This window comes from Galeopterus variegatus, unplaced genomic scaffold (assembly GCF_000696425.1).
Source record: "Galeopterus variegatus unplaced genomic scaffold, G_variegatus-3.0.2 Scaffold2993, whole genome shotgun sequence".
Classification (NCBI taxonomy): Eukaryota; Metazoa; Chordata; class Mammalia; order Dermoptera; family Cynocephalidae; genus Galeopterus; species Galeopterus variegatus.
Window position 1 is genome coordinate 136,491 of NW_007729104.1, and position 21,169 is coordinate 157,659.

At 55.8% G+C, this 21,169-nt stretch overlaps 3 protein-coding genes across 4 annotated transcripts in view; 2 read left to right on the forward strand and 1 right to left on the reverse strand.

Moving 5' to 3' along the window:
- Positions 1–1,156, reverse strand: part of TRIP10 (thyroid hormone receptor interactor 10) — an 11,421-nt gene extending 10,265 nt beyond the window's left edge. For both annotated transcript variants that reach the window (XM_008583676.1, XM_008583677.1), the window contains exon 1: positions 1,133–1,156. In XM_008583676.1, the coding sequence (XP_008581898.1) occupies positions 1,133–1,156 (24 nt within the window). The remainder of the gene's footprint in view (positions 1–1,132) is intronic.
- A 2,163-nt stretch (positions 1,157–3,319) lies between these two features.
- On the forward strand, positions 3,320–9,241 carry GPR108 (G protein-coupled receptor 108). Its single transcript, XM_008583678.1, has 17 exons — positions 3,320–3,451; positions 4,123–4,242; positions 5,000–5,050; positions 5,235–5,317; positions 6,010–6,134; positions 6,259–6,305; positions 6,417–6,485; positions 6,570–6,674; positions 6,918–7,051; positions 7,162–7,237; positions 7,627–7,700; positions 7,794–7,911; positions 8,047–8,177; positions 8,291–8,334; positions 8,656–8,705; positions 8,931–9,014; positions 9,113–9,241. The coding sequence occupies exons 1-17, from the start codon at positions 3,332–3,334 to the stop codon at positions 9,239–9,241; spliced, it is 1,560 nt and encodes a 519-aa protein (XP_008581900.1). The 5' UTR covers positions 3,320–3,331.
- Positions 9,242–14,670: 5,429 nt separating this feature from the next.
- Positions 14,671–21,169, forward strand: part of C3 (complement component 3) — a 39,880-nt gene continuing 33,381 nt past the window's right edge. Inside the window, exons 1-11 of the mRNA XM_008583682.1 lie at positions 14,671–14,781; positions 15,683–15,875; positions 16,898–17,060; positions 17,158–17,228; positions 18,885–18,979; positions 19,089–19,171; positions 19,257–19,347; positions 19,575–19,677; positions 19,775–19,901; positions 20,049–20,164; positions 20,258–20,404. Coding sequence (XP_008581904.1) covers positions 14,708–14,781; positions 15,683–15,875; positions 16,898–17,060; positions 17,158–17,228; positions 18,885–18,979; positions 19,089–19,171; positions 19,257–19,347; positions 19,575–19,677; positions 19,775–19,901; positions 20,049–20,164; positions 20,258–20,404 — 1,263 coding nt within the window. The 5' untranslated portion in view covers positions 14,671–14,707. The remainder of the gene's footprint in view (positions 14,782–15,682; positions 15,876–16,897; positions 17,061–17,157; positions 17,229–18,884; positions 18,980–19,088; positions 19,172–19,256; positions 19,348–19,574; positions 19,678–19,774; positions 19,902–20,048; positions 20,165–20,257; positions 20,405–21,169) is intronic.

Here is a 21,169-nt window from a genome sequence, read left to right on the forward strand (position 1 = left end):
GGGGGGGGGGGGGGGGGGGGGGGGGGGGGGGGGGGGGGGGGGGGGGGGGGGGGGGGGGGGGGGGGGGGGGGGGGGGGGGGGGGGGGGGGGGGGAAGGCAGGAAACTGGCGGGAACCCCCTCCCCTTCCCGGGAAGGGCCGGAGACCAGCGCCGCGGCCCCAGCCGGACTACAGGGTCTGCGTCGCAGGATGGCCAAGAGCGGTGTGGAATGAGGCCGGGCCACTCCCCCTGTCCCGGCTCCCCTAATCCCCCCCAGATTCCGGAAAATCCGGCCGGCCCGGCGTGAGTCAGGGGCAGAGGAGCAGGGTTCCCTGAAGCTTGGGGGGGGCCCCACAATGGCCAAGTTCCCCGAATCGCCATGCTTCCCAGGGTCCCCCGATGGGTGCCTCAGTTTCCCCCACTGACTCCACTGCATCTCCAAAAGAAATCCCAGAGTTGGGGGGAGGGGGGCGGTAGCGATCGAGTTATCCCGCTGCACTGAGGAACTCAGGGATTCCACCGCCCCCAGAAAGGGGAGGGGTCAGAGGTCGGGCTAGGATAGGGGGAAATTTCTGGGGCTTCCTGGTCTGAGGTTAGAGGCAGCCAGGTGGCGGCCGCACCCTGTGCTTGGGGCAAGCTTGGGGAGGTTGGGGAGGGGGCTGGGCCCAGCCTCGCAGCCCCTTCCCTCTCCAAGAGCGTCCCAAGCCCCTAGGTGTTGATTAAATGCGACGGAAGGGGCGGCGAGGACTTCCAGATCCCACGTGGGGGAGAGGGTGGCCAGAGGGTCCCCTCCCCCTCCCAGCTGGACAGGCGGGCGGCGGGCAGGGACCCAGGGACCGTAAGATAAGCCGCCGGCCTGGCCAGTACTCTCAAAATAGGTGACCTCGCCCGGCCGCCCCGGCCTGGTCCCAAGACTTCTGTTCGCCTCATTCGCAATCTCGTGCCTCAGTTTCCCTACACCGCTCCTGCAAGATCATTCTTCGCCCCTAGGCGTCCTGATACTCCCTGAGAATTCCAAGAGAAGGCGGAGGGCGGGAGCCCAGGGGTCGGTGGAAGGGAAAGCGCGGAGACCTCGCTAAGGCACGGTGGCGACAAAAGGGAGGGGTCTGGACGCCAGCACGGGGAAACCTGGAGCTGGGAATATCGGACTCACCCACAGCTCGGTGCCCCAATCCATGCTTCTCCCGCCGCCGCCGCCGCGCCCGGTCCCCACCGCCCGCAGCCCGCCGCCTGCCGCCGGGACTCTCAGCCACCGCCCCGCCCCGCCCCGGCCACGCCCCTCCCACTATGCCACGCCCCTACAGGCTCTGCCACGCCCCCGCCCGCCCGGAGCCCGGGCCCCCTAAGGAGGCGGGGCCCAACAGATGCTCCGCCCCCTCTTAAAGGAACTTTGCTACTTGGACCGATTCCTTAAAGGACCCCCATCCCTTTTCCTAATCCCTGGGACCCCTCTCATCCTCCCACCCTCCTCCTCCGTCCCAGACGGTTCTTCCTTTCCTCTCCAAAACACTAAAACCCTAATCCCAATAAGTCCTTCCCACACCCGTCGCAGGGAGAACCTGAGGTCAACCCGCTCTTGCAGGCCGGCCCGACTCCAGGCGTCAACGTTCGTCCCACTAATGGTCTGGTCCCTCCGGCCACAGGGCGGATGGAAGGACTTCGATCCTGCCCAGGACGCGCCTCTGCCAAGGCCGGGTCCATTAGCGCCCCCACCACATCCTGCTTTCCCTCCCGCGGAGTCTCCGCTGGGAAACTGAGGACGGGCCGTCCTTGGGGCGCCGGGCCCAGACCTTTCCCAGGCTCTGGTCCAGTTCGCACGTGCACCTGCCCATTTTCCAGTCCCATCCATTAAGGCCCAGTCAGATTAAATTATGAGTACTGTCCTTGGGATTCCAACTCCGCCACTCCCCCAGACGCCGGGCCCTGGGGCTTGGAAGTCTGTCACCTCCCCCATAAAAGTCTGTTCACACCTTGTAAAACCCTTTGAGGCCGGGATGAAAGGCGAGAGGCACCAGCGGCTCCCACCTTCATTCTCTACGGCCTTTGGCGCTTTCTCTGTAGCTACAGAGGTGACAGATGCCCTGCTGGGCTGCGGGAGGGGTCTGGCCCCCCCCCCCCGGGGACAGGTTCCAAGTTCGCAGAACTCCCAGGCTCCCAGTACAGAGAGATACCAGAAATACCGGGAAGCCCAGCAGGATAGCTCAGGGAGCCGACATTGAGACAGATGGCTCTGCTGGGACCTGGCCCCACCTGCTGGTGGCTTCTGGGCTAGAAAACCCGGTTGCAAACTGGGCTCAATCTGGGACTGGGGCTCAGACCAACAAAATTCTGGGCTCAACTTTCTCTGGTCAGAGATTCAAATTTAAATTGGGGTTCAGCCCAAGTTAGCACCACAGTTGGGATTGGGGTCTCAGACTGGGATTGGAGGCTTAGCAGAGGGGTCAGCAATCTAGTAAGGGGTCAAGGACTCAAACTAGGGTCAGTCTGGAGTAAAGCCTAGTCCAGGCTGAGGGGTGGTAGGTGGCTGAGCCAGAGATTAACGCTCAGTGGGGGTGGGAAGTCGGGAAGGTGCCAGTCCAGGGTACGAAGTGGGGGTGGGGAAGGTCTGGGTATCAGGCTGAAGTCGGGGCTCAGCGGAGATAGGGAGCTCAGCCTGGGGTCAGGGTTCAGCCCATAGTCAAATCTAGCTTAGGATCTGGGGGTGGTTCAGCAGCTGCCGCATTCTGGAATGGGAGGCTTAGCCTAAGGCTGGGGACTCAGCCTGGGGTCATGGGTCATCCTAGGGTTAAGATTTAACCTGGGGCCAGGTTTAGGCCACTCTGTGGACCAGAAAGATTAGGTGAACAGGAGAAGCCTCTACAGATGCTTGTGTTTACCAAAATCCTGAGCTATGGCTAGAATCCGCATCCCACGGGTAAGAAGAGGAAGTCGATCCTTGGGCATACTGGGAAATGTAGTTCATTTATGCGTTGTTGCGCTTGTCTGCTCCCGCTGCTTTCTGGGTAATGTAGTCTTGGACAGTCAAGAGTGGGTGGAGGAATTCTGCTTCAAGGGCCGAATATCAGCTTCATCATAATTGGTTAGATAGACTGTTTATCAAGGTATATCCGGGACAATCTTTCTAGTGATTGGTGAGCGTGGGGGCGGGGTTAAGCGGTATCAGCACTCCCATTCGGAGCGGGTGCTGTCCATCTGTTGTCGTATAGGGGCGTGCTTGCGGGCCACCAATCACTGATTGGCTGGGTGGGTAGGAATGGCTGAAGAGCCCGGCCCCACCGTGCGGCGATTGGCTCACCGGTAGGCGGGCTTGGGGGCGTCAGAGGCGGTGTCAGGAGAGGCGGCGGCTCCAGAGATGGCAGTGCGCGAGAGGAGGGGGCTCGGCCGCGGGAGCCCGGCGGAGTGGAGGCAGCGTCTACTTCTGCTGCTGGTGGTGGGCGGCTGCTCCGGGCGCATCCACCGGCTGGCACTGACGGTGAGGCCCGCCGCGCGGCGGTCTGGGGCGGGGGACACAAGTATGACAGGGAGAAGCGGGAGTGGTCTCGTCCGACCTCCCCCGCTTCTTACACGGGATGGAGCGGTCCGGCGCCCCCCGCTTCCAAGCCCGGAGTGGTCTCGTCCCAGGCTTTCCCCCTCGGTCCTCCGGTTGGAGTTGCCTGACAGGACAGGCTGGGGGCGGGGCTCCATCTCTTGGGACCCCTGACTCTGGCCCTTTAAATTCTTGGGATCACTTTGGGGATGCGCCTCTCGGGAGAGGGGCGGTCCTCTGGGTACTCGGGATCTTGGGGGCTGAGTTAGAATCTACACGTTTTCCGGGAGGTGAAGGCCAGGCACACCGAGATGAATAACTCCAGTCGGGGTGGCACCCGCCCCAGTAGCGGGACTTCCAGGTGCCTCAAGATTTCCCTTCCTGGACTCTCAGGACAGTGGTCGAAGGATCCAGAGCCACCTTGTCCCTGCCTGGGACTTTCCCGGGTCCCAGCCTCTAGGGAGGCAGGCTCTCTCAGCCGCTCTTGCCACCCTGTGGGCCTGTCCTAAATAAAGAGGTACTAGGGGCTCTTGCGGGGGCCCCTCGTGCCAGAGGCTGGGGCTGGGCTGGTGGGAAGGAGAAGTGAGACCTGCCTCTGCCTCCTTGGCCTCCGGCAGGGGGAGAAGCGAGCAGACATCCAGCTGAACAGCTTCGGTTTCTACGCCAATGGCTCCCTGGAGGTGGAGTTGAGCCTCCTGCGACTGGGCCTCCAGGAGACAGAAGAGAAGTCCCCGCTGGTGAGGGGCTTTGAGGAGCTTGCTGGAGGAGGGGGGCGGTGCACAAGCCTCACAGCGCTGCCTCAGTCCCAGTTCTGGATTCCCATCCTAGCTGTGCCCCTAACCCACGTGATCTTGGGCAAGTCCCTTGTCCTCTCTGAGCCTCAGTTTCCTCGTCTGTAACCTGGGAATAATAATATCTGCAGTGTGTGCTAGGCACTGTTCTTAACGAGGGGGGGGGGCATAGCGATGAACGAGACAGCCCCAATTCCTGAAGTCAAAATGAATCACAAGCATCTATTGAATGTGCATTAGGTACCAGGTACCACGCAAAGCATTTCCCATGGGGCGGTCCCCTCATGGCCACCTGTCAGGGATGCTGTGAAAATTCACTGAATCCAATTTTAAGGGTGGAGGTATGTGGCTTGCTCAACCTGGAAATGGCAGAGTCTGGATTCAAATCCGGGTATGCTGGATTCCAGAGTACAGGGCAAAAAGCCATCAACATTTTAAATGGGGGGAAACAGGATGGGCAAAGGTCTCCCTGAGGAAGTGACATCCAGATTGAGTCACATGGGATGGTTTAGGAGTTAAAAGAAGATGATGGGGGAGACAGGAGATGGGGTAGGTTATTGGAAGATTCAGAGAGAATGTGGGATCTAGCACATTGCAAGTATTCAATAAATGTGAGCTTATGTTTCTGTTGCTACTAAAAGGGATGGTTTGGGGGTCCCTGCTGGAGTCCTTCATATCCTCCCCTTTTCTTTCCACCCACCAGGTGGGGTTCAGTCTAAGCCGAGTTCAATCTGGTAGCATTCGATCCTACTCAGTGAGTGAAGGGGGTGAGGAGAGGGTGGGATGGGGGGGTCGTCTCTCCTATGTGTCTGGAGCTCAAAGGCAGCCTCTATTTCCCAGAGGCAGGAACAGGAAGAGACACTGGGTGGATGGGGAGGGAGGCAGGGCTAGGTCCCTGGGAAGGAGTAACCAAGGCTCCCTCTTTGCCCACTACCCAGAGCCGAAATTCCCAAGAATGCCCTCTCCAGAAAAACAGTAGCAACTTCCTGGTCCTGTTCCTCATCAACACCAAGGATCTGCAGTGAGTTGAGGGTTTGGGGCCTCGCTAAGATCCATCACTCATGTTTACCTGGGTGTGATACCCACACGTAGCTGAGCTGATCAGGTAGAATGAGAATCCAGCTGAAAAGAACCTGGACACACACAAGGAGAAAGCCACTCGCTTTTTAGTTCTACCTTGAAGCTTTTTAGTTTCATCTTGAAGTGGAAGGAGGAAGAGAGGGGAGGGTACTCAGGGAGAAGACCCAGATACAGAGAATTGTGAGGATCAGTAATAATTGTTCATGATAACTAATGAACAATTGTTCATTGTTGAATGTTTCCTGTGTGCCAGGCAATGTCCTGGGAGCTTTAACAGGTATTAACTCATTGATTCCTCATACTGCTATTATCCCCATTCTACAGATGAGAAAACTGATCCCAAGAACTGGGATTCAGACCCAAGCAGCATGTATATACAATGTTTTCTTTTTAAATAATGTATTTAAGTAGAACAAGTTCGTTGATGTCCTGGGAAACGCAAAATAGCTAGCACAAGCAGCCGCCTTGTCAGGTCGTGGCCAAATGCTGAAACTTGGTGACCATGGACCCAGCTGGATGCTGTCCCCCAGGGAGGAGACACAGAGGGCCTTGAGTTTTCTGCCATGGGTTGTGTGCCTGACACTAGGCTTTAGACTCACAGCCTCATCCCTCCACCTCTCACCCTCATCACAGAGTCCGGGTGCGAAAGTATGGGGAGCAAAAGAAGTTACTCATCTCTCCTGGGCTCCTTCCCAGAGAGCCCTTTGAACTGGGGCTCCCGAAGCCAGAGCCCACAGTCACCCCCAAGGCAGGCAGTGGTGAGTCAGGCTGGCTGTGCGGGCAGGGAGGGGCGGATGGGCAGTGCCGCTCTGTGGATCCCCCCATTTTCCTGCTGTACCTCTGTTTGTCCACCTCTTAAAACCATTCACCTGTCTCCTACAGCGACCACCACAGGCGACAAGGCCAAGCCAAAACCCGAAGTGTCTCAGGTTTGGGGGAACCAAGGCGGAAGGGAGAAAGTCCTACCCCCGGGGCATATGGGGACCTGAGCCCAGGGCCAGCTGGAAAGGCCAGCTGATGGAGTGGCTCTGTCCCTTTAGGGCCCCAGTGGGAAGGACAAGGAGCTGGTGTTGGGCCTGGGCCACCTCAACAACTCCTACAACTTCAGCGTGAGTGTCTATAGTACCCACGGCCCCACTTTCCCCCAGATCAGGGGATGCTCCTAAGCTGAGACCTCCTCTCCCCCTGCCCAGTTCCACGTGGTGATCGGCTCCAGGGCTGAGGAAGGCCAGTACAACCTCAATTTCCACAACTGCTACAACTCAATTCCTGGCCGGGAGCATCCATTCGACATCACAGTGAGGAGAGGGGAGGACAGCAGACTAAGGGAGTGTGGGTGACAGGCCGGGAGCGCCACGTCAAGCTCAGCTTCCTATAGTCCCCCCGCTGCATGGTGCAAAATGGAAGCTATTGTACCCATTTGGGAGACAGGGCAAACTGAGGCCCAGCAAGTGGGAGAGCTGGAGACTCACAGTCCCTGCTCTCCAAGTGCAGAGCTAGGGCTGTGTGACCACTGCCACCCACCACTGCCCTCTGTCCAGGTGATGATCCGAGAGAGGAATCCCGAGGGTTTCCTGTCGGCAGCCGAAATTCCCCTTTTCAAGCTCTACATGGTCATGTCTGCCTGCTTCCTGGCTGCCGGCATCTTCTGGGTGTCTGTCCTCTGCAGGAACACGTAATGCCCCTTCCCCCCGGGGGTGCCCACCTCCCCGAGTCTGGCCCTCCTGTCCCTGCCCCCCACTGATGCTCTTCACCTCCCCCTTCTCTCCCTGACCCTCCTGCCAGGTATAACGTCTTCAAGATCCACTGGCTCATGGCGGCCCTGGCTTTCACCAAGAGCATCTCTCTCCTTTTCCACAGCGTGAGAGCCTTGGGCCAGGGTGCAACAGGGGGGTGGGCTGGGAAGACAAGACTGTCCAGGCCACCCACCAAATCTCTTCTGACCCTGGGCTTGGGAGGTCTGTTTGTCCAACTGTCTACCTGTCTATCCACTTCATCCTTGTGGCCAGCTGTCCATCATTTCATGTCTGCCGGTCCTTCTGTCCAGCTGTGACTGTCCACCCTGCAGTCTGACTTGCCATTGGTCCAGCTGTAACTCTCCACCTCATTGATTGTCTAACTGTCCACCCATTCAACTATGAGTGTCCCTCCGTTGCTGCAGCCGGAACTGTACATGTTTGAGTCTCCCCCCAACTTCTACCCCCCCATCCATTCACCTGTCTGACCGTCCATCTGTCCGTCCATCTCCAGATCAACTACTACTTCATCAACAGCAAGGGCCACCCTATCGAAGGCCTCGCTGTCATGCACTACATCACGCACCTGTGAGTGTCCCGTCTCCATGGGCAGGTGGGAGGAGGCAGGCAGGGAGGGCTGGGGCCCCCACCTCACCACCACTCATTGTCCGGCTCCCCCAGGCTGAAGGGCGCCCTGCTGTTCATCACCATCGCCTTGATCGGCTCAGGCTGGGCCTTCGTCAAGTATGTCTTGTCGGATAAGGAGAAGAAGATTTTTGGGATTGTGATCCCCCTGCAGGTACGTATGGGGAGGTCCCCAAAGGGGGCCATGGTGGCGGGGGGCAGAGGGGCACACATCTGGCTGGCAGGGTTGGGGGTTCACATCGGGCAGCACTCACTCACCTACCCACCCCACCTTGGCCTGGCCGCACAGGTCCTCGCCAATGTGGCCTACATTGTCATCGAGTCCCGGGAGGAGGGTGCCAGCGACTACGGGCTCTGGAAGGAGATCCTGTTCCTGGTGGACCTCATCTGCTGTGGTGCAATCCTCTTCCCAGTCGTCTGGTGAGGACCCTGGACCTGCCTCACTCCCCTACCCCACAGGCTGAGACCCAGCTCCTTGTGCACATGGGGGCAGTCAGCACTGACTGCACCACGTGTCCCCCACCCTGTCCCAGGTCCATCCGGCATCTCCAGGATGCGTCTGGCACAGATGGGAAGGGTGAGGCCCTGCTCCTCCTCAGGACCCCTTGCCCCTGCCCGCCCTCTTCCTGCTCCCGTCCCTTCTTTCTGCCCCTGCAAAGCCCCTCCTGGCCACTCTGCCCACTCCTCTGGCCTCTGCCTCCCTACCCGCCCCTGTCTGGCCTGTCATTCCTCTCAGATACCTACATCTAGCCTCTCTACCCTCTTGAGGTCCCCTCCAGACCTTCTGCCCCAGGGACACTCCCCAAGATGTCCTATCTGCTCCCTCCACCAACCCTCTCCCCTTCCTGCCACCCCCAATCTTCTTCCCCTGACCCCCACTGTCTGTGTCAACCCTCAGTGGCAGTGAACCTGGCCAAGCTGAAGCTGTTTCGGCATTACTATGTCATGGTAGGAGACTCACTCCCACTCACAAGGAGGGGAGCGGGGAGGTGTGCTGGGAGCAGGGAAGGGACAACCAGCCTGTTGACACACTCACCCCATCCACTCCATCTCCCATCCCTCTGGGCACCCTCCCCTCTGCCCTCTGCCCCTGATCTCGAAGCCGCCACATTAGGCATCCACAGTCCCACAGTCCCGGTGGTCCCTCTGTCCCATGCCCACCCACCCCTGCAGGTCATCTGTTACGTCTACTTCACACGCATCATCGCCATCCTGCTGCGGGTCGCTGTTCCCTTCCAGTGGCAGTGGCTGTACCAGGTCAGTCTGGAGGCCCCAAGTGGAATAGGAGGGTGGGTCAGACCTTGGAGGTTGCGGGGGTGCACCTGACCCTCGTGCTTTGCCCCCTCGTCCCCCAGCTCTTGGTGGAGGGCTCCACTCTCGCCTTCTTCGTGCTCACGGGCTACAAGTTCCAGCCCGCAGGGGACAACCCATACTTGCAGCTGCCCCAGGAGGATGAGGAGGATGTGAAGATGGAGCAAGTGTAAGGGGGGAGTGGGTGGGGTGCGGGCGACTCTGGAGCCAGGACGGGCAGGGATTGGGCAGCTCTGGAGGGGGGCAGGTCTGGACCAGCTCTGGGGACAGGGCTGGGGCCCATAGAGATGAACTCATAGTCCCAAAGTGGACTAGGGCAAGGCCAGATACCTTGGTTGGGGTCTCTCTGAACTTTAGTGTTTCTCCACTGCAAAATGGGTGCAATGGAGAAAGGTCTCTGTTCTCCAGCTGGCCCTGACCTTGACAGAGACGAGGGCAGGTGGGCAGGTATGTTCATATTGGAAACCTCTGTGGGGGAAACAGTGGGAATGGGGCACAGCAGGACCCCCATCCAGAAATCATTCCCACCTCCTTCCCCTCATTTCCTCCCGACACCCCAGCCAGGGGGGACCAGACAAAGTACAGGACCCCAGTAAAATTTGAATTTCAATAAATAATAAATACTTTTTTAGTATAAGGATGTCCCAGATATCCCTCTAACCTCGCTCGCTCCCTCTCTCGATGCCTGGAACACTGGGCTGGGTGGGCCTGTGAACTGGAATTCCCCCCATTTTGCCCCCCAAAACCTCCTTCTCTCCCTTCCCTGCTGACCTACCTTGTTCACCATCCCCCTTCCAAACTTCTGGACATAAACATCCATCCCCCAGGGTCACTTCCGGGAGGTCAAGACAGGACCCAAACCCTTCCCAGACCTCCAGCATTACAGACATGAATGATGACAACCACCCCATCAGGTACTGTTCCTTCTCTCTAAACCTACAAGACATTTGGCTCCTTCCATTATCACAACAGCCAGAACGATCATCCGTCCCATTGCTCAGATGGACTCACTGAGGCTGAAGAAAGGAGAAACCAAGCCCTGCTGCAAGGCAGAGGCCAAACAGGAATTCCTCCTCGAGGCTGTCACACCACAGAGCCCCAATGCTATCACGAAACCAGGAAATGGGGTGCCTTGTGGGTTGAGGAGGGAATAGGGGAAGTAACAGGGGTGGTTGGGAGCTCCAGTTTCAAAAGCTGAGCCCGCATTCTGGAAAACAAACGATTGCCTCCCGCCTCCCCCTATTCCAAAGAAACGGTGTTGCAACCGACGCAGACGGAGGCCAGATTTGTTCTAATACTCTGCACCTCCCCCTCCCCCTGGCTAGGAAAAGATCGTGGTTTACAGGAAATCAGAGCAAACTCCCCATTAACTCCTTCAGTGGAGTTGTGGAAACTGCCTCTCCAGGGATCAGGACCCCCCACCCACATACCATTCCGTGGCCTTAACCATTCACCTTCTATGCCCGGACAATAACGTCGCTGAGCATCAGAGAACTGCACATTAAAATGACACTGGGGTACCAGTTTTCACCCAAGAGGCTGGCAAAAATTCAAAAATTTGCCAACGTGCTTGGGGTGGGGGTAGGCAGTAGGTAACTGGCGATTAATTTCATGCAGGGCTGGTGAATGTTTAAAATACAACTCCTATGGAGGAGAATTCTGCAATATTTAGCAAGATTAGTAATGCATCTAGATGTAGACCCAGGGTGATGTCCTTTCATTGCAATAACAACCCTGTGAAGTAGGTGCTGTTGTAACCCCATATCACATGAGGAAACTGAGGCTCAGAGTGGTTATCATTAGCTTACCCAAAGATCACAGCTAATAAGCGTCAGAGCCAGAAAGTGATGTGGCTCAAGATTGTGCACTGCAGAGAGTGTGGTTTAAAACCACTCAAGTCCGGCTGGTTAGCTCAGTTGTTTAGAGCACAGCTTTGTAACACCAAGGTCAAGGGTTCGAATCTCCGTACCAGCCAGGCACCGAAAAAAAAGAAAAAAAAAAAAACCCACGGAAGTATGTCTATCAAGAGGAGGCTGATTACTTCCACACAATGCAATAGAAGGTAGTTACCTACAAGAATGAGGAAGATCTCTGTGCACTGATATGAAAAAATCTCTAAGGTATGTTTGTGAAAAAGCAAGATGTAAAGCAGGGAGACAAGGAAAAATAGCATGCACGGTATATAAAAATAGTATTTATTTTTAAAACAGGTACATTGCTAACAGGGGTGGGAAGACCGTCATTCCCTCTATACACATTTGTACCTTTTAGATATTGAACTATGTGCATATATATTACTAATCCACCCACAAACAATGCAACTTAAAATAATAATATCCTATAAATAATAATATTGTAAAACATGTACAAAAGCTACAAATGAGAATTTTCCTCAGTGATTACTTTTTTGACCACCATAGTCACTCGGACATCCTGACAAGGGTAGGGGAAGGGAGCTCCAGGCTCCCCTTTCCCTGGAAGGAACAACCATCAAGACAGCGAACTCCTATACATACTTCAAAGCCCAGCTGAAATGTCCCCTTCTCCAAGAAGCCTTCCCTGATCCTCTAATTAGCAAAATTATTTTTCTTCACTGAAGAAAACACTCCATGGGACTGAGAACGTCTGTGCTGGGCTCTGTCCCTCTCTTCTACTCCCCCTCCCTCAACATGGAAGCCTCTGGAAGTGGAGCTCTATCTCCCAGCATAGAGATGAACTCATAGTCCCAAAGTGGACTAGGGCAAGGCCAGATACCTTGGTTGGGGTCTCTCTGAACTTTAGTGTTTCTCCACTGCAAAATGGGTGCAATGGAGAAAGGTCTCTGTTCTCCAGCTGGCCCTGACCTTGACAGAGACGAGGGCAGGTGGGCAGGTATGTTCATATTGGAAACATGCCCTCAGGTTACTTATCCCTCAACATGTTGGCCCCACGGCTTGAAAAACTTAGGAAATGGTATTGAGAAATCTGGGGCAGTCCCAGCGAGGGGAGAGGCCACAGGGGGAGAAGGGAGGGCTGAGCTGGGGAGAGGTAGGAGCCAGATAAGAGGCAGCCTCCAGCAGCCCCTGCTCGCTCCTTCCCATCCTCTCCCTCTGACCCTCTGTCCCTCCACTGTCCCTGCACCATGGGACCTGCCTCAGGTCCCAGCCTGCTATTGTTGCTACTCACCAGCCTCCCCCTGGCCCTGGGGGATCCCATGTGAGTACTCACAACTCACCCCCAATATAAGGCTGCTTCTGGGGTGGGAGCAGGCACTTGTGGGTACCGATCCCTATAGAATTCAGGGTGCATTTGGGTGTTTGTGGAATCCAAGTATTGTGGGATTGGGGATTTGTATATTTGTGAATTGAGGATCTGTAGGTTTAGGGTATATGTGGTGTTTAGTGACTGTGTGGTTGGGGTGATTTGGAGACTTGAAGGTTTGTACAAGAGTTGGGAGTTTGCAGTTTGGGGACTTAATGGGTTTTAGTGCTTGTACGTTTAGAGATTTGATACTTGGTTCAGGTAAGGTCGGGGTGTTTGGATTTAGTTGTATTTATAGGACCAGGAGATCAGAGGTTGAGGTTTAGGTGTTGGCTGTTAAACGGTTTGGGGTTTAGAAGTTTGGTTGCATGTGGGTTTGGGTATGTATAGTTTGGGGTCTCTGAGGGTTTGGGTGTGTATACATTTGGGGATGTTTAGGGATGAAGGGGTTTAGGGCTTTAGGCCTATGTGGGTTTAGGTGATTGTGGGTTTGGAAGTCTAGAGACTTGGAGGAGCTGCTGCTTCTGGTTTTGAGGTTCAGGGTTTGGTGGAACCCGCAGCCCCTAGCTGACCAGGCTTTCAAAGGCAGGACTGGCTAAGATAGGAAAAGATCGTGGTTTACAGGAAATCAGAGCAAACTCCCCATTAACTCCTTCAGTGGAGTTGTGGAAACTGCCTCTCCAGGGATCAGGACCCCCCACCCACATACCATTCCGTGGCCTTAACCATTCACCTTCTATGCCCGGACAATAACGTCGCTGAGCATCAGAGAACTGCACATTAAAATGACACTGGGGTACCAGTTTTCACCCAAGAGGCTGGCAAAAATTCAAAAATTTGCCAACGTGCTTGGGGTGGGGGTAGGCAGTAGGTAACTGGCGATTAATTTCATGCAGGGCTGGTGAATGTTTAAAATACAACTCCTATGGAGGAGAATTCTGCAATATTTAGCAAGATTAGTAATGCATCTAGATGTAGACCCAGGGTGATGTCCTTTCATTGCAATAACAACCCTGTGAAGTAGGTGCTGTTGTAACCCCATATCACATGAGGAAACTGAGGCTCAGAGTGGTTATCATTAGCTTACCCAAAGATCACAGCTAATAAGCGTCAGAGCCAGAAAGTGATGTGGCTCAAGATTGTGCACTGCAGAGAGTGTGGTTTAAAACCACTCAAGTCCGGCTGGTTAGCTCAGTTGTTTAGAGCACAGCTTTGTAACACCAAGGTCAAGGGTTCGAATCTCCGTACCAGCCAGGCACCGAAAAAAAAGAAAAAAAAAAAACCCACGGAAGTATGTCTATCAAGAGGAGGCTGATTACTTCCACACAATGCAATAGAAGGTAGTTACCTACAAGAATGAGGAAGATCTCTGTGCACTGATATGAAAAAATCTCTAAGGTATGTTTGTGAAAAAGCAAGATGTAAAGCAGGGAGACAAGGAAAAATAGCATGCACGGTATATAAAAATAGTATTTATTTTTAAAACAGGTACATTGCTAACAGGGGTGGGAAGACCGTCATTCCCTCTATACACATTTGTACCTTTTAGATATTGAACTATGTGCATATATATTACTAATCCACCCACAAACAATGCAACTTAAAATAATAATATCCTATAAATAATAATATTGTAAAACATGTACAAAAGCTACAAATGAGAATTTTCCTCAGTGATTACTTTTTTGACCACCATAGTCACTCGGACATCCTGACAAGGGTAGGGGAAGGGAGCTCCAGGCTCCCCTTTCCCTGGAAGGAACAACCATCAAGACAGCGAACTCCTATACATACTTCAAAGCCCAGCTGAAATGTCCCCTTCTCCAAGAAGCCTTCCCTGATCCTCTAATTAGCAAAATTATTTTTCTTCACTGAAGAAAACACTCCATGGGACTGAGAACGTCTGTGCTGGGCTCTGTCCCTCTCTTCTACTCCCCCTCCCTCAACATGGAAGCCTCTGGAAGTGGAGCTCTATCTCCCAGCATAGAGATGAACTCATAGTCCCAAAGTGGACTAGGGCAAGGCCAGATACCTTGGTTGGGGTCTCTCTGAACTTTAGTGTTTCTCCACTGCAAAATGGGTGCAATGGAGAAAGGTCTCTGTTCTCCAGCTGGCCCTGACCTTGACAGAGACGAGGGCAGGTGGGCAGGTATGTTCATATTGGAAACATGCCCTCAGGTTACTTATCCCTCAACATGTTGGCCCCACGGCTTGAAAAACTTAGGAAATGGTATTGAGAAATCTGGGGCAGTCCCAGCGAGGGGAGAGGCCACAGGGGGAGAAGGGAGGGCTGAGCTGGGGAGAGGTAGGAGCCAGATAAGAGGCAGCCTCCAGCAGCCCCTGCTCGCTCCTTCCCATCCTCTCCCTCTGACCCTCTGTCCCTCCACTGTCCCTGCACCATGGGACCTGCCTCAGGTCCCAGCCTGCTATTGTTGCTACTCACCAGCCTCCCCCTGGCCCTGGGGGATCCCATGTGAGTACTCACAACTCACCCCCAATATAAGGCTGCTTCTGGGGTGGGAGCAGGCACTTGTGGGTACCGATCCCTATAGAATTCAGGGTGCATTTGGGTGTTTGTGGAATCCAAGTATTGTGGGATTGGGGATTTGTATATTTGTGAATTGAGGATCTGTAGGTTTAGGGTATATGTGGTGTTTAGTGACTGTGTGGTTGGGGTGATTTGGAGACTTGAAGGTTTGTACAAGAGTTGGGAGTTTGCAGTTTGGGGACTTAATGGGTTTTAGTGCTTGTACGTTTAGAGATTTGATACTTGGTTCAGGTAAGGTCGGGGTGTTTGGATTTAGTTGTATTTATAGGACCAGGAGATCAGAGGTTGAGGTTTAGGTGTTGGCTGTTAAACGGTTTGGGGTTTAGAAGTTTGGTTGCATGTGGGTTTGGGTATGTATAGTTTGGGGTCTCTGAGGGTTTGGGTGTGTATACATTTGGGGATGTTTAGGGATGAAGGGGTTTAGGGCTTTAGGCCTATGTGGGTTTAGGTGATTGTGGGTTTGGAAGTCTAGAGACTTGGAGGAGCTGCTGCTTCTGGTTTTGAGGTTCAGGGTTTGGTGGAACCCGCAGCCCCTAGCTGACCAGGCTTTCAAAGGCAGGACTGGCTAAGAGCGGGTGGAAGTCCCGGGTGGGCCTGCGAACTGGAAGTCCCTCCCGCCCGTGTGCATGAGGAGGTGGTGGTGCCCAGGGAGGAACGCGGATTCAGATATGAACGTTGGCAGGGCCCTGGGCAGTCATTGGATACGGGCCAGGACCAGGCGCTGGGCACGGCGCCCGGGCACAGAGGCGCGGCCAGGCGCGGACCCCGGTGAGGGCTGGAGTCTCGCGTCTTCGGGATGAGAGCTCCCCGTCCCCGCTCCCCACAGGTACTCCCTGATCACCCCCAACATCCTGCGGCTGGGGAGCGAAGAGATGGTGGTGCTGGAGGCCCACGATGCCACACAAGACGTTCAGGTCACGGTCACCGTCAGCGACTTCCCAGCCAAGAAGCAAGTGCTGTCCAATGAAAAGATCACGCTGACCAGTGCCTCGGACTACATGGGCAGCGTCACCATCAAGGTGGGCCAGACCCGAGCCAGGCTCTGCGGACACGCACAGCCCCTCCCATTCTTCCTGCCCTGCCTGAGGCTCCTCCCCCTCTAGCCCCGCCCCTGTCTGAGCCCCTCCCCCGTCTGAGCCCCTCCTCCTTCTGAGTCTCCTCCCCTCGGGCCCCTCCCCCTTTCTGAGGTCCCTCCCCCTCTGAGTTCCTCCCCCTGAGCCCTTTCCCCTTCTAGTCTCCTCCCCCTCTGGCCCCTCCCCCTTTTGAGGTCCCTCCCCCTCTGAGTTCCTCCCCCTGAGCCCTTTCCCCTTCTAGTCTCCTCCCCCTCTGGCCCCTCCCCCTTTTGAGGTCCCTCCCCCTCTGAGTTCCTCCCCCTGAGCCCTTTCCCCTTCTAGTCTCCTCCCCCTCTGGCCCCTCCCCCTTTTGAGGTCCCTCCCCCTCTGAGTTCCTCCCCCTGAGCCCTTTCCCCTTCTAGTCTCCTCCCCCTCTGGCCCCTCCCCCTTTTGAGGTCCCTCCCCCTCTGAGTTCCTCCCCCTGAGCCCTTTCCCCTTCTAGTCTCCTCCCCCTCTGGCCCCTCCCCCTTTTGAGGTCCCTCCCCCTCTGAGTTCCTCCCCCTGAGCCCTTTCCCCTTCTAGTCTCCTCCCCCTCTGGCCCCTCCCCCTTTTGAGGTCCCTCCCCCTCTGAGTTCCTCCCCCTGAGCCCTTTCCCCTTCTAGTCTCCTCCCCCTCTGGCCCCTCCCCCTTTTGAGGTCCCTCCCCCTCTGAGTTCCTCCCCCTGAGCCCTTTCCCCTTCTAGTCTCCTCCCCCTCTGGCCCCTCCCCCTTTTGAGGTCCCTCCCCCTCTCCCCCCCCCGCACCAACTCTTGCACCTCCTCCGAGTGCACCTTCCGTCCCCCAAACTGGGCAAACCAGGGAGACCTGGCATCCTGGGCAGGCTCCCGTCGTGAGGAGGGGCAGACGTGGACCTGGCCAAAGGCCCAGAAGCCAGACTGTGGACACGGGGCGCGGGAGCAGACCCCTCACCACCCCCTGGCTCGTGCCTAGATCCCGATCAGCAAGGAGTTTAAGCCAGAAAAGAAGAACAATTACGTGATCATCCAAGCGTCCTTCGGGGGCGTCCAGGTGGAGAAGGTGGTGCTGGTCAGCCTTCAGAGCGGGTACCTCTTCATCCAGACGGACAAGACCATCTACACCCCAGGCTCCACAGGTGAGGGGCTGGCGGTGGCTGGAGAGGGCAGGGCAGGGCAGGGCTGCGGGGGGCCGGGGTCTTCCCGGGCCTCCCTGACTCTCCCACCACCCTCCAGTTTTCTATCGGATCTTCACCGTGGACCACAAGTTGCTGCCCGTGGGCCGGACCGTTATGATCAGTGTTGAGGTACCAGCCAGCAGGGGGCCCAGGGACAGCAGAGGCAGAGCCTCGGGGAAAGACAGAGAGAGACTGAGACAGAGGCACTGGAAAAGTCGGAAAAGTCGGAAAGTAGCAGAGACCCAGATGCGGGGACACAAACACGGAGAGGCCTGGAGATGGGGCGGAGACCTGGGGGACCACGTGGAGCGGTGCATGTGTCCATGGATTCTGGTTTCGGATAAACCCCTGGTCACCTCACCTCCCTGAGCCTCCGTTTCCCCATCTGAAGACTGTGATTATGACAGATAATTCTATGTAGTCTATTCCCCCTGCAGCAGCCAGAGGGCGCCTGTGAACTCTGAGTCAGGCCCCTCCCTCCCCTGCCCACAGCCCTCCATGGCTCCCACCTCCCTCAGGGGAAAAGCCCAGGTCCTCCTGCAGCCCACAGGCCCTGCACGGCCTCCCGCCTTCCCCTCCCCCCTCTTTCCCCCTCGCTCAGTCAGCTCCAGCCACACGGGCCTCCTCACTGTTCTCTAACACTCCAGGCTCGGTCCTGCCTCAGGACCTTTGCACGGGCTGTGCCCTCTTCTCAGAGAACATTCTTTCTCCAAATATCCTCCAATGTCCCAGTTTTACAGTGAGGCCTCCCTGAGCATCCTATAAAGTTGCAGATCCCCTTCCCCACCCCAGACACACACATTCCTCCCCTCTCGCCATCTCCTGTAAATGCGATTTATGCATTTGGTAATTGCCTCCCCCTCCCCCATCTTCCATTGAACCTCAATTCAACTGTTGTATCTGTTTGTTCAGGGTCTTGTCACCTAAACCCAGCACAGTGGCGTATGGTTGGGCTTAATAAAAACTTACAGGAAGACGAAAGGGGAAAGAAGGAGGGAGGCATGGTGGGGAGTGGGGGGTGGGGTGTTTGTCCACATAGGATTGTCATGAGGATTCACGAAATTATGCAAAGGTAACCAGGACCAGGCAAGTGACAAGTCTGAAGCTTGCTTTAGGGACAGATAGGGTCTGTAGGCAACAGAGACCACACAGTTCCTCTAAAGGCACAACTGCTGCCCAGCTCCAATCAAATGTCACCTTGTGCCAACAGGAGTGTGGTTTCCATAGAATTTCCCAATTTGCAAGAGAAGGTAGAAAACCAGATTTCTATGCAATATCTCCTGATGTTTAACTATTGGCAAGAAATAAGATAATATGTGTATTAGGTCGAGCTACATGAAATTGTTATTCTTGCAGATCAAAAGTTGAAAATAGGCAATTACATGGGGTTAGGTCTAATCAAATGCTTAGCACAGGATCCGGCACAAAAGTGGGTGATAAATGCTAGTTGTTATTAGTATTCAGAGAGACCCTGATAATAATGAGCTCCAGCTTACATGAACTATGTCCCAAGACAATGAGGTAGGTGCCAGTATTATCTCCTTTTTTTAGATATGCACGCTGAGCACAGAGAGGTTAAGTAACTTGCCCAAGGTCACACAGCTTGTATGTGGCACAGTAGGGATTTGAACCTAGACTGACAGACTCAGGTCCATGTTCTTAACCACTGTCCCTATAGACATGGCACAGAGAGTGTCCAGACACACAGAGGTTGGGGAGAGCTGAGGGGCTAAGCCTGGTGGCTGAAGAGCCTCTTTATCTCACATCTCTTCCTGTCTCTCGCAGACCCCTGAGAACATCACCATCAAGCAGGACTCCCTGTCTTCCCACAACCAGGTCGGCATCTTGTCCTTGTCTTGGACCATCCCAGAACTGGTCAAGTATGTCAGGCTCTCCAGGAGGGGGTTCAGGGCTTCCCTATCCCAGGAGAGGGAGAGGGAGTTGGGGGCTGCCAGGCCTGACCAGACCACTCACCTGCTTTCCCCGCAGCCTGGGTCAGTGGAAGATTCGAGCCCACTATGAACATTCACCGAATCAGGTCTTCTCCACTGAGTTTGAGGTGAAGGAGTACGGTAAGAAGAGGAGGGAACAGGGTTGGGGGAACCCCATAACATTGGGCCCAGCACTGGCCCCCACTAATGCCATCTCTCACCCCAGTGCTGCCCAGTTTCGAGGTCACAGTGGAGCCTGCAGAGAAATTCTACTATGTCTATGACCCAGAGGGCCTGCGGGTCACCATTACAGCCAGGTGAGGGGCCAGGTGAGGGCCAGGTGAGAGGCTGAAGGGAGCCAGGTGAAGGACTGGGGGTGGGGCCAGGTGAGGGACTGGGGGTGGGGCCAGGTGAGAGGCTGAGGGAGCCAGGTGATGGACTGGGGTAGGGCCAGGCACTCTGAGTCCTCAGCTACAGCCAGCAGAAGTTGAGAAAGACTCAGTTTTCCGGGAGGGTAGGATGTGAAGTCCTCCTCGTCTCACAGGTTCTTGTACGGGAAGAACGTGGATGGAACTGCCTTTGTCATCTTTGGGATCCAGGACGGCGACCAGAGGATTTCGCTGGCCCAGTCTCTCACCCGCATTATGGTGCCTGACAGAGGGCCCCTTCGAGCGTGCCCACGCCCCCAGTCCCCTGCCTCCTCTGGGTCCCCTGCCCTCTCTGAGCTCTCATTCCCTCCCCCAGATCGATGATGGCTCAGGAGAGGCTTTGCTGAGACGACAGGTGCTGCTGGACGGGGTGCAGCCCTCCGAAGAGTCTGCCCTGGTGGGGAAGTCCCTGTACGTGTCTGTCACCGTCATCCTGCACTCAGGTGAGGCCTGGTCTGTGGGCGAGGCCCAGAGTGAAGGTGGGATTCAGTCTGAGGGCGGAGGCACCATACGAGGGAGGGTCTGACCGGAGGGCAGAGGCCTGGTCCTAAGGCTGGCCCCGCAGCCCACCGCACGGCTGGTTCTCTCAGGCAGCGACATGGTGGAGGCGGAGCGCAGCGGTATCCCCATCGTCACCTCCCCCTACCAGATCCACTTCACCAAGACGCCCAAGTACTTCAAACCAGCTATGCCCTTCGACCTCACGGTGAGACCCAGAGCGGGCTGCACTCCCCATTTCTGGAGTGCCGGCCATGCCTCTGCGTCCACCTGAACTTCCTCCACCTGCCCGCATCCACAGGTGCTGGTGACGAATCCCGATGGCTCCCCCGCCCGCCACGTCCCTGTGGTGATCGAGGGCTCTAATGCGCCTTCCCTAACCCAGGACGATGGCATGGCCAAGCTGAGCACCAACACGGCCGACAGCACCGAGCGCCTGACCGTCACGGTGAGCCCAGGCTCCCTCTCGGGGGCCCACGGCCAGCAGGTCCCAATGTTTGTACCAAGGGGTCCTGCCTTTCATATTAGGGCTATTTTCCTTTGTGTAAAGGGGCTCCCGTCTGCACAGTGGGGTCCTGCTGTCTGCACAGGGCTCCTCCACTCACGTGCCTTGGTCCCTACACTTGGACGTCTGTGCGCACAGTCTTGCCACTCGCATGGAGAAATCTGAATTTTACAAGAGGGGCTCTGTCATTTATACGGGGGGACTCATGATTGGCATGGTGGGCTCAATTCTTCTGGCTTCTGTGGACTCCGCTGTGTTGCCCCTTGCAGGGAGGGAAGCACAGATCCTCTGCCTGCTGCAGAGAGATGCAGATGTCCCCCGGGGTCCCTCCCCGGCTTCTGGGCTGTGCACCCCCTCCCCTGGCTAGAAGGCTGCCTCCCTTACAGCTGCTGTGACAAATGACCTCAGCTCAGTGACTCAAAACAAAAGACCTTTATTAATTTACAGTTCTGGAGGTCAGAAGTCCTAAAATCAAGGCAGCGACAGGGCTGCACTCCTAGGGGAGAATCCATTTCCTGCATTTTCCAGCTTCTAGAAGCTGCCCGTGTTCTCTGGCTCGTGGCTCCTTTTCCCACCAGCAGCAGCACAGGATCTTTCAATCTCTCTCTCTCTCTCTTCTGCTGCCCTTTTTTTTAAAAGATGACTGGTAAGGGGATCTCAACCCTTGACTTGGTGTTGTCAGCACCACGCTCAGCCAGTGAGTGAACC

Coding starts and splice junctions, on each gene's coding strand:
- GPR108 (XM_008583678.1), top strand. CDS start 3,332: ATGGCAGTGCGCGAGAGGAGGGGGCTCGGCCGCGGGAGCCCGGCGGAG. Junction 4,243..4,999: donor CAGAAGAGAAGTCCCCGCTG/GTGAGGGGCTTT, acceptor TCCACCCACCAG/GTGGGGTTCAGTCTAAGCCG. Junction 6,486..6,569: donor ACAACTCCTACAACTTCAGC/GTGAGTGTCTAT, acceptor CCCCCTGCCCAG/TTCCACGTGGTGATCGGCTC.